The sequence below is a fragment of the Podarcis raffonei genome, chromosome 6 (assembly GCF_027172205.1).
Source record: "Podarcis raffonei isolate rPodRaf1 chromosome 6, rPodRaf1.pri, whole genome shotgun sequence".
Lineage (NCBI taxonomy): Eukaryota > Metazoa > Chordata > Lepidosauria > Squamata > Lacertidae > Podarcis > Podarcis raffonei.
The window spans coordinates 77172441-77184662 of NC_070607.1; the positions used below are offsets into that span (position 1 = coordinate 77172441).

Consider the following 12222-nt stretch of genomic DNA (forward strand, 5'->3'; position numbering starts at 1 on the left):
GTGAATCCCCCTAACAAATGCATTTTTGACAGTGACTGCCCTAGCAATTTGAAGTGCTGTGTAGGGCCTTGCGGGAGAGACTGCTTCCAACCACTTTTCGGTACAATAAATAGCAAGTTGTTGTATTATGTTTTATTCATTTATTCTATTTATTATATTTCCTCCAAGGAGGTGAAGGTTGTGCACATTGTTCTCCCATTTGATCCTCATGACAACCCTGTGGGGTAGGTCACGTTGAGAGACAGGGACTGGCCAGGGTGGCCCAGTTAAGCTCAGACCACAGAGGGCAAAGCCTTTTACTAAAGCACCTACCCAAGAGTGCAAAGTTCAAGGTGCACCATGCTCTCAAGAATCAAGCTAAATACAAAGCATGATCTAGAAACAAGGTCAGGAAGCAATCCAAGGTCCAGAGTAGAAGCACCCAACTGCCATTGCTTTAATACAGCTGAGTTGGTAGAACATGAGATCCTCACTCTCAGGGTAATGGATTTGATAATGGGCAAAAGATTCCTGCATTACAGGGGGTGTTGGTCCCTTCCAACTCTATGAACTTGGGCCCAAATTTTTGGTTGCTGGTGATCTGGAGGACTGGGGGATTGCCCAACCTTCTCTTCTGACAGCTCCAGGAGTTTGTCAGCAGGTGTCATCCCAGAGAGCTCCTCAAGAAGATCTCAGCATTGGATTCAGGGTCCCCTGCCTCTTCCACATTGTATGATTGGTACTCAATAATTTGACTACATTTCACACAATGCTGCAATATCTGGGAATATTCTTTAGGGATGTTTTCAGGCTAGAAGAGCTGCAATCAGAGATGGAAACATTGCTTTTCTGAGTTTATCTTTCATATTACAGTGGTACCTCGGGTTACATACGCTTCAGGTTACATATGCTTCAGGTTACATATGCTTCAGGTTACACACTCCGCTAACCCAGAAATAGTGCTTCAGGTTAAGAACTTTGCTTCAGGATAAAAACAGAAATTGGGCGGCGCGGCAGCAGGAGGAGGCCCCATTAGCTAAAGTGATGCTTCAGGTTAAGAACAGTTTCAGGTTAAGTACGGACCTCCAGAACGAATTAAGTACTTAACCCGAGGTACCACTGTACACTTTATTTCTCTGTAGGAGAGAAGCCTGGAAGCTGTCCAGTCATAATTGCTTCATGCTGGACCCCCCTTATAAATGTGATGTTGACTATGACTGCCCTAAAAATAAGAAGTGTTGTGAGGGGATATGTGGCAGAGACTGCTACCTGGCAATTTTTGGTACTGTAAGCAACACTAATATGAGGCGGGTCATGTATGTTCCACTTAACAGCTGGGAAGTGATAGGGACTAGTCCTCCAAGGAAAGTGATTTCAGAAACAGGAAACATTGCTGCTTGTGTTCTGGGATGTCCCCCAAAATTCTGAAGGTTGGGCTAACCTTCCAAGAAGAAGCATAGCATTGTACTTGAAGGACACAACTTAGAGGGCATTTCCAATAGTTGTGTTGCACTCCTGACAAATGACATCAGGTGATGGACAGGTGGACGATGCTTGCCCAAAGCAGTCCCTTTTAGCATTGGAGCATGGCCAGTGGAGGGTTTGCCGCGTTCTAATCCAGCCCTTTGTTAAAGAAGTGGTTCCTTACCACTGCCCTACCATGATCAGCAGAGTTATGGGAAATGACCTGGAATGAGAACGATACCAGCAGCTGTGCCCAGGCAATTAACAATGGCAATCCAAGTGTTTTAGTACTTTAGCATATTGCTAGGTCTCCTTACTTTATGCATATGCAGCTATACTTAGATTTGGAACCTGATCTTATTTCGACATTTCAGTGCTGGTGAAAGCAATCCCATATTAAAGAAAGAACCAGGACAGTCCTTGTAGGGACTGGGCCAAAATCTACATGTGAGAGAAAATGGGCTTGACTAAGCAGAAGAGGCAAATGAAAGCAAGTAAACACATTGGATATGCTAGATATGCAAAGTAAATGCTGATGTTTAGGAGAAGAATCAAGTCTTACTGTAAATAATACCAGACACGATAGGGTCACCTTCTTCTTACAGGCAATCCATTATTATTCATGGTACATAACAAGTTGTATTGCAGTTGTATATTACTGTAAATCCAATCATGAATAACCACAACCTAGTTCTATATCTAGAACCTATTGAATTATTGCTGTGCTTTCAGTGTCCATTAGGTCCTGAGTCTTCCATCAGAGCTATAACATGTCAGAAGAATTAGAGTTATCATGTGCACTAGGGCAGCCAAGGCCAACAATTATTCTTCTATAGCCTTCAGATGTGGCATCAGAATTGTTAATCAACATTGAACCATTCAGAATGTGAATAACATTTATGCTATAGCTATAGTTTGTGATGGGTGTATTTAATTCAGTAGATCTTTCTTTCTCTTTCTCAGAACCCAGGACCAGCGTGAATTAAGCTGTTTCACCCATAGTCATTCCTGAGGTTAAAAGTCAGCAGTCAAGTATAGAAGGAAAATCCAGCTGAATGATTCATCGATTTTCTCTTTGGAAGTAGTAAATCAGGAAGAAGTGCTCAGTGTTTGAAGACGTGGTCTCTTAAGTATGTGATGGTTGTGATTTGGAAAGGAAAATAATAAATTCTCCATTCATGTCTTCAGCTTCACATCCCCTGTCATGCTAACTCTTCAGATGAACTGCTGCTGATGTCCCATATAGAACAGCACTTGCCAACTCATTACCAATGATGGGACTATGAAACTAGTCTCAAACATTTGAGGGGAACCAGGTTGGGGGAGGCTGATTTGGATAAACAACACAAGTCAAATACCCTGGATAGGGCTGAGTGAAAGCTACTGCAGCTTCTAATTTTTTGCCTTTTACTAGGGATGCCTTTGAAATGCTTTACCATTTTGGTTTTGGATTGTATAGGCCTTCACTAAAATCCAGCAGCTTTGAAGTGGCAAAATATTTCATTGAGTAACGTAGGGGAAGCAAATGTGGTACCTTTTAGATCAGGGGTAGGCAACTTAAGGCCTGTGGGCTGGATCTGGCCCAATCGCCTTCTCAATCCGGCCCAGGGACGGTCCGGGAATCAGTGTGTTTTTACATGAGTAGAATGTGTGCTTTTATTTAAAATGCATCTCTGGGGGCATAGGAATTTGTTCATTTCCCCCCAAAAAATATAGTCCAGCCCACCAAATGTTCTGAGGAACAGTGGACTGGCCCACAGCTGAAAAAGGTTGCTGACCCTTGTTCTAGATGTTGCTGAATCACAACTCCCATCATTCCTGTCCATTAGCTATACCATTAGCTGGGGCTGTTGAGAGCTGGAGTCCAGCAACAGATGGAAGACACCACATTGTCTACTTTTGGTATCATGGGATCTGAGTGAGGCGAGAACCTTCAAAGGGCAGGTGCAACATTCTTTCCTTTCCTTTCCCCCCAAATCAAACCAAATTACTTTAATTTAATACAATTTCGATAAAAAACAGGTTTCCCACTCCTGCTGCAAACATATGTCAATCATTTCCGCATCATCTCTTATTTAATATCCAGTTGATCCGTCACTTGGAGCCAACTGATGATTCCCAGGTAAGATCCTCCCCATATTGTGTGGGCAGGTAGTCCCTCCCCCTACCTGGCCTTATCACCTTGGCAACGCCTCCCCAGGTGGGATTGGGCAACTGACTGAGGTAGGCAGAGACCTCCAGATATCCCACCTGGGGAAGGTGAAGCCAAGCCTGTGCTAATGGTGCCGCATAGGGTCCAGGAGGCTGCATGCGACCACACAAAGGGCGCCCACCATTTAATGTGGGGAGCGGTCATTCTTGCAGCTGACATGCTCCCCCCTTACAAACAGCGCCTCTGTTACATCTTATAAATATAAAATCCATATACATTGTTGTTTCAGACCTGGTGTGCTGGGAGAATTAATTACTATCTTCCATTGTTCAGTTCTTTGCAGTGTTTATTTGGCTGGTACTAGATCACATTCCATTTCTTCCGCTGTTCACCAACTAGCGTACAGGCTGCGGCCATAAATAACTCACAGAGTGCATGTCTGGTCTCTGCCATTAAAATTCCACTCTGGAGTTCTTGATCAGCACACAGTTAAAGACAAAATCTTTTTTTTAAATTCAGCCTCTTGCCAGATTTATTCAGCATCCGCTCATTCTTCTTGCTCTGCATTGCTCCCTCACACTCCTGGTCCAATCCTAAGATAATTTTAAATAAAGTCCATTCAACCTCAGTCAAGGGGGGAGGGCACAATAAAACCTTGTTAAATTCATTGTTTACCTGACGAGACTGGCTGGTTCTGAAAAGCCACCTGAAGGGATGTTACATCAGACATCCCGAGGCATTGTGGGAAATTTGAAATGGTGGGCAGCTTCCCAGAACTAGCTGCAGACACCAAATTAGCCCACAGCTAGGGATCAGGCAAGTGGGAAGGCCAAAGTTTAGACCGTGGCAGGTGCCTGAGAACACCAGGTGCTCCTGTCTGGATGCAGGCTGGTATATAATAATAATAATAATAATAATAATAATAATAATAATAATAATAATAATAATTTATTTATTTATACCCCACCCATCGGGCTGGGTTTCCCCAGCCACTCTAGGCAACTTCCAACCAAATACTAAAAACAATACAGCATCAGACATTAAAAACTTCCCTAAACAGTTGTCTTTTAAAAGTAAAATAGTTGTTTATTGTCTTGACATCTGCTGGGAGGGCGTTCCACAGGGCAGGCGCCACTACTCAGAAGGCCCTCTGCCTGGTTCCCTGTAACCTTGTTTCTCACAGTGAGGGAACCACCAGAAGGCCCTCAGCGCTGGACCTCAGTGTCTGGGCAGAACGATGGAGGTGGAGACGCTCCTTCAGGTATACTGGACAGAAGCCATTTAGTGCTTTAAAGGTCAGCACCAACACTTTGAATTGTGCTCAGAAACGTACTGGGAGCCAACGAAGATCTTTCAGGACCGATACTATATGGTCTTGGTGGTAAAAGTCTTCTTCCTGATACTCTGGAAAGTCGTTGTCATGAGGTCAGTAATACTAGGTCAGGTGGAGTAATGAGAAGACTAATTATAAGGCAGCTTCTTATGTTCCTGGATGAATATCCAAAGAAGGGAGGTGTCACCACCTTTCTGCAAGTGCTCTGAGAAACAGCTTTTTGAGTTTTGATAGCAGCAGGTGTTGGGAAGTAGCTTTTCTTTGCAAGAGAATACCAAGGTTATGTCACTCAAGAGTAGACCATATCAAATTTTGAGGCAGCAGGGCGGGCACCAGTCACAAAATGACTACCATGTGAGGCATGACATAACATAAAATTAAAGAGAACACAGTCCTTGCTGCTCCCCAAGCCCCAGACTATCTCATGCTTACCATGGAAAGTCAACTACGTCCTGCTAATTCTGATTGTGGAGGTACAGTTGTTAAAGACACAAGAATCCTGATTTCCCCTGTCCCAATCTCAAAACCAAAGACTAAGCTACTATCCTGTACCCACTTGTTGTGTAGCGTTCATTGCAGAAAATAACTTCTTGAGAGTACCTGATCTCAGACCAATCCACCACATGAAAGATCCATCCTGGTTGCTAGGGAAAGTAAAGGTAAAGGGACCCCTGACCATTAGGTCCAGTCGTGACAGACTCTGGGGTTGCAGCACTCATCTCGCTTTAATGGCCGAGGGAGCTGGCGTACAGCTTCTGGGTCATGTGGCCAGCAAGACTAAGCCACTTCTGGCGAACCAGAGCAGCGCACAGAAACGCCATTTACCTTCCCACCGGAGCGATGCCTATTTATCTACTTGCACTTTGACGTGCTTTCGAACTGCTAGGTTGGCAGGAACAGGGACCGAGCAACGGGAGCTCACCCCGTCGCGGGGATTCGTACCACCGACCTTCTGATCAGCAAGTCCTAGGCTCTGTGGTGGCAAACTACACAGATTGCAGGTACTACTATAAAATGAGGCGGAAGCAGGGAAAGTGAACTAAAGGGAAAGGGAGAACAGATGCTCTTTAGGACATCCACTTGTCATAGCTCTGCATTCACTCATTGGCTAAAAACACGGGCAGGAGGAAACATCTAGGCTAGGTGACTTCACAGAAAGCTTAGAAGGGCGCCAGCACATTTTGGTTCGTAACTTTACTCCCCATTAAAAAATGGGAGCTCAGAGTTTGTGAGTGCCAATGAAGGTCTTCATAGGCAGCAGGCTGGCACGCACACACCCACACCCATTTTAAGTGATGACTATACATCCAAAAATATTTCTCAATTAAAAGCTTATAGTTTCTGGCTTAGGGTTGCCTGGTTTCTGTCCCCCAAATTTAGGCAGCCTAATTTGCACATTATGCAAACCACGCAGAAGGTGAATGAGGTTTCAGATGACTTTTCAATCCATATTACCCCCCATGAAAGCTGTTTACAGGAAGAAAGGCTGTGCTGACATTGGCCTCCATTGCCTGAGTGAATCACTCTGACCATGACCAGGAAGATTTGGAAGGTAGCACACCCAGAAAGCAGCCAATTCCTGCTCCAAGAAGCACGTAGGATTTCCCCTTTCCTGAGCCTGTACTCATTGCACTCAGTAATAACCGCCAAATTCCAGATTGAACTACTGTAGGTCAGAGGCTCATAGTTACCAAATGCAAGAGTATATATAGACTATAGGTGAAATAAGGATTGGGTAATGGATTGACATCTGCAAGGCATGTTTGGGTGACAAACATGGGTCAGGGCTCCTCCCTCTTGTGACCCAGTGCCACCCTTTTAGCAAGCTTAAATCTCACCAGCCTGACCCGGTGATGAACATTCGGAACCAGATTCTGAAGGCACCATGAAGGCCAGGAGCATCTTAGCCTTGGTGGGACTGCTGGCCCTCTGGACACAGCTCTCACCTGCATCTTGCATGCCACCACTAGGTAGGTTTTGAATGAAGCTGGTTCTCCTTCTGTCTGATACCAGAGTTGTATATAAAATATATTTGGCTGACCAAGCCATCTATGGCCTTTTGTGGGAGGTGGGTTATTGGTTGGTTTGTCTTTGTTATGTATTTATGTGAGCCAGTGTGGTGTAGTGGTTAAGAGCGATAGTCTCGTAATCTGGTGAACCGGGTTCGCGTCTCCGCTTCTCCACATGCAGCTGCTGGGTAACCTTGGGCCAGTCACACTTCTTTGAAGTCTCTCAGCCCCACTCACCTCACAGAGTGTTTGTTGTGGGGGAGGAAGGGAAAGGAGAATGTTAGCCGCTTTGAGACTCCTTTGGGTAGTGATAAAGCGGGATATCAAATCCAAACTCTTCTTGTTTTCTCATTTTGTATTTTTATGTTGCACACTGCTCTGTGATCTTTGGATGAAGGGAGGTATATACATTTAATTTTTAAAAAATGAAATGAAATGGTACCATTTACCAGTTTCTGAGGCCCTTGCTTCAAGTTTCACTGCTCTCAGTGCGAAAGACTTGTGGTAGGACAACATGAACAATTTTCTGGCAAAGGACCTGCTGGACCTTTTGGATCATTTACTGGCAAACAGTACTTAGCTCTGCTCAGGAATTCTAACAACCGCCCCCACCCAAAATACTGAGAATTAAATGGATTCTTTTTTAGTTTCTTATGCAAAAAAATGCAGATTCATTCTAATGCTGTTGAGTAAACAATAGAATGCCATCCTGCCAAAACTGGTTAAAACCAGTGCAGTTTTGAAAGGTTCGATCTACAATCTTGACTGCAAATGGTGACCAATTGTAATCAAAAATTCTCCTCGATATCAGAAACTGTCATGCAAAATTTGCTTCCTCTCGTGCTTCAGATGAAACCAAATCCCGTAGTTCCAAGTCCACTTGCAAGGGCTGCACTCAGAGGGGATCACAAACAGGTTAACAGTATTCTCCCTTGTGAGAAAGAATGTCAATATGCTTTTTTTAAATAAATGTTTCTATAAACTAAAACATAAAAATATATTTGCATGTCCTGCAGGTGGCGAACTTAGAACCTTTCTCTGTGGCATTGAATTTTCACTGTTTAGCAGCTTCTCTCTCTGTTTTTAATCAAGGAGCAGTGCATTATATACACCTTTAGGCGCCAGGCAAAAATGTTCCTTTTTAACCTGCCCTTTGCCTGACCTGATCTACATCCTATGCCCTTTTAAAAATGCTGGCTCTTTTTAGGGGGGTTTTATTGGGTTGCTGTTTGTATTTTGATTCTATGTATGTGATCCTTTATGTCAGTGATGGCCAAACTTGGTCCTCCAGATGTTTGGGGACTACAGTTCCCATCATCCCTGACCACTGGTCCTGTTAGCTAGGGATGATGGGAGTTGTAGTCCAAAAAACAGCTGGAGAGCCAGGTTTGACCATCAATGCTTTATGTGAACCGCCCTGAGACCTTTGGGTATAGGGTGGTATAGAAATTATATAAATAATAATAATAATCCCCTATCGCCCTTCCGGCTGTGTGAAGTGGTACACATGTACCACTTCTCAAGCAGGTCTTCTTATACTTGCACCGAACCATTTACTGAAGAATTGTATTCTTCCCATACATTCCCATCTTCATTCAACTTCTGCTCATTCAGCTTTTGATTCCCATGGGCTGATTTTGTGATGCGACCCGCAATCACCCAAAGTCCAATAACCATTAACTCAATGGCTGGTTGTGTATAAATCACATGGGACTTTCCTGTGTACATAATGTTTTGTTATCCTTGTTTCCTTTAACTTCACAACAATGCTTTTAGGCATAGTATATTTGGGTATTTGTTAACCCTGCTATTTTCTATTTCCAGAAAAATTTGGAACTTGCCCCCCAAATCCATTCAAATGCAGTGTAAAGGGACAGGATGCTTGCAACCATGACTATGACTGCGAGGGGATTCAAAAGTGCTGCTACTTCAATTGTGGCAAAATTTGCAGAAACCCACAAGGTATGGTGTATGGCTAAACCTGGTTCTTCTGTGTTGGTTTTTGTGGCTGATTTCCTACGATACTGTCAGAGGCTCAGGAGCAGAAGAGCAGGGGAGAGAGCAGATAGAGAGCGGAGGAGAGGAATCAGAGGGGAGCGTAGGGGAATATGACAGTGGACCGAGAGATTCCATGAGCTTCTCCAGCGAATCAGAAGATTCCCAGGAGAGGGCGCCTATGGTAAGGGCGAGGCGAATCCCAGAGGGGACGATCCATAAACAAGGAACCAGAGGGGAGTCCCAAAGGAGTAGCGGAGGAGTAGGGCCAGTTTCCCCACCAGAGCACAGTGGGGGGGAAGAGTCACGTGAGTCAGGACCATCTTCTCCTCCATCGGGGAGTGGGGAGAAGGAGGGAAGGCCAGGTCCAGCTAGCCTCCCCGAAAGGGGGAGCAGTGACACAAGTGTAACGGTCAGAAGGAAAGTGGGAGGCTGCGCGCGCGCGCCAAGTTCAAATGTGGAGGAGCGCGGGACAGCAGAAAACCCGGATTGGGAGCCAGGTCCTAAAGCCCGAAAGAGGGGGGGGGAGGAGTCGGGAGAATCAGCGTCAGAAGAATCTCGGAGGGCAGAGACTCCGACTAGCAGAAGGACCCAGAGAAAGAAGGAACAGAGGAAAAGGTGGAGTAAAGCTAGAATCTTAAGCTGGTGTCAGGGGGGCGGAGATTCAGATGGGACTTCTACGGTCTGACGGATAGATGTAGCGTTGCGCGCTGCACGTCTGGAAATGAGACTGAACTTCAATAAAGACTTTTAAACTTGAGCAAGAAGCAGCGTTGGTCTTGTGTGAGCTGGGACCTTGGGCAGCGCTGACAGATACATTGTCATTTTGTGCTTTAAGTTAGCCTGAGACACAGTAATCTGCTGAAGGCAATCAAATAAACTTTATGTTTAAATAAGGATCTGTAAACCAATACTCTATCCATTCCCCATGAGTAGAAACCGCAGGTAGGAAAAAGCTATGTAAGGATCTGTGAGGCCCTAAAGTATATAAAGAACCATTGCAGTTGCTGATTGCAATTAGATAGCTGCCAGAATTCATAATAACTGACCCACTCTGGCAGATATATAAGATGAAATAGACAATGGGCTACCTTTTTAATCATTGCTCCATCCCCCAAAATGGGAAGATAGACACAAAATGTCACTTTGTACAAAGCATAACTTTGATACAAAGTATTATCTTCCATAACTGGAACATAGAAACAAAGTGCTACTCTCAATGGAAAAGCAAAGGCAGCCTCTCTCTATCAACAACTGATTCTTTGGAATTCAATTTGGGCGCCACCCAAATCCCCAAATTCTCCCTCTCTTAAGCACACAACACCCATCCTTATTGGAGAAGAGCTTCTTCTTTCAGCAATAACAGTGGACGCTCGGGTTGCGAACGTGATCCATGCGGGATGCACATTCACAACCTGCAGTGTTCGCAACCCACAGCGGCACATCTACACACACGTGGGTTGCGATTCGTCTCTTCTGCGCATGCGCAAAGCGCAATTTGGTGCTTCTGTGCATGTGTGACCGCCGAAACCCGGAAGTAACCTATTCCGGTACTTCCGGGTTTTGGCAGCAGGTGGCGCTGTGGGTTAAACCACAGAGCCTAGGACTTGCCGATCAGAAGGTCGGCGGTTCGAATCCCCGTGAGGGGGTGAGCTCCCGTTGCTCGGTCCCTGCTCCTGCCAACTTTGCAGGTCGAAAGCACGTCAAAGTGCAAGTAGATAAATAGGTACTGCTCTGGCGGGAAGGTAAACAGTGTTTCCGTGCACTGCTCTGGTTCGCCACATGCTGGCCACATGACCCGGAAGCTGTACACTGGCTCCCTCGGCCAATAAAGCGAGATGAGCACTGCAACCCCAGAGTCGGTCACGACTGGACCTAATGGTCAGAGGTCCTTTTACCCTTTACCTTTAACCCAAAAAGACACAACCTGAAGCATCTGTAACCCGAAGTATGACTGTAGTGACATCAGGTTACATGTGAATCTCAAGGTCATTGATCTTACCTTTCTCAAGATTCACATGTAATGTGATGTTACCAAACAGTGGCCACAAGGAAGAAAGATTTGCCATTTAGTAACACAAATTGTTACCTAGCAACATAGGTGATGAATAGTCGAGCAAGGAGTCTCTGACCCATGCAATTAGTTTCAGGCAAAAATCTGTGAAATTTCGCCAAAGTGTTTGTACCCTGGAACTCTGTTAAATGGGGACTCCTCCTGGACATTGCAACCGAAGGTATCATTCATGAACTTGGCTTGAGGGGCTGCCCCTCTCTATGTTTAGGGAAGCTTTTAATGTTTAATAGATGATTGTATTTTAATATTCTGTTGGAAGCCGCCCAAAGTGGCTGGGGAAACCCAGCCAGATGGGCGGGGTATAAATAATAAATTATTATTAATATTATTATGCCCATCTGTGGGGCTGCACTACATAGGATTCATTCATTCATTCATTCATTCATTCATTCATTCATTTTTTGCATTTCTATCCCTCCTTTAAAAAAAAATCCCTAAAATAACCCTGAATAGTAGGTTAGGCTAAGAGGCAGTGACTGGCCCAAGGCCACCCAGTGAGCCCCATAGCCACTTGGGGATTTGAACCCTGGTCTCCCAAGTCCTAGTCTGACACTCCAACCACAAGGCCACACTGGATCTTGATGAAATGTGGGGCTTTGGACATGCATAGGTGAGCTAGGTATCTGAAGCATTTGTCTGGCTCTGGAAACACAAAACGAACAGTCATGTGGTGGGTTTTCTCTGTTACAGAAAAAGCTGGCAGCTGCCCTATCCTTCCATATTTCTGCTCCGTCCCAGAAGGAGATCTTTGCAGCAGTGATTACGATTGTCCAGAAAAGAAAAAGTGCTGTTATTTAAATTGTGGAAAAAGTTGTGTAGACCCATGAGAAAATAAAGGTATTGCTTGTGTCTCTCTTCTTGTCCTTCCCTAGTATCTCAGTTAAAATCATAGGGTTTTCTTATCAAACTCCCTGCAATGTAGAAATCACAACTAAGGAATCCTTTTATTCATTTGATATGAAAATTCTCCTGACAAGGGAACTTTTGTCAGCAACTCCTGATTTGAACAAAGAAAACACAAAAGTTTTTCAAAGTTTTTCTGATGGAACACAGTCTGATGGAATATATGAATAATTTCCTAATGAAGGATGTTCTGCAACAAATATCATTCCTTTGCAAAAAAATATAAAAATAATCATTTAACTGTTTGGTATCTCTTGCTCTGTGGAGTTAATGTGACAACAGTGACTTAATTTCGCTTTGCTAGGAAGGATAA

General features: G+C 44.4%; 1 protein-coding gene across 1 annotated transcript; it reads left to right on the forward strand.

Moving 5' to 3' along the window:
* Positions 1-6760: 6760 nt before the first annotated feature.
* On the forward strand, positions 6761-11843 carry LOC128415139 (waprin-Enh1-like). Its single transcript, XM_053391004.1, has 3 exons — positions 6761-6898; positions 8762-8899; positions 11697-11843. Exons 1-3 carry the CDS (start codon positions 6814-6816, stop codon positions 11831-11833), a joined length of 360 nt encoding a protein of 119 aa, XP_053246979.1. The 5' UTR covers positions 6761-6813; the 3' UTR covers positions 11834-11843.
* The last annotated feature ends 379 nt before the right edge of the window (positions 11844-12222 follow it).

Coding starts and splice junctions, on each gene's coding strand:
- LOC128415139 (XM_053391004.1), top strand. CDS start 6,814: ATGAAGGCCAGGAGCATCTTAGCCTTGGTGGGACTGCTGGCCCTCTGG. Junction 6,899..8,761: donor ATCTTGCATGCCACCACTAG/GTAGGTTTTGAA, acceptor TTCTATTTCCAG/AAAAATTTGGAACTTGCCCC. Junction 8,900..11,696: donor AATTTGCAGAAACCCACAAG/GTATGGTGTATG, acceptor TCTCTGTTACAG/AAAAAGCTGGCAGCTGCCCT.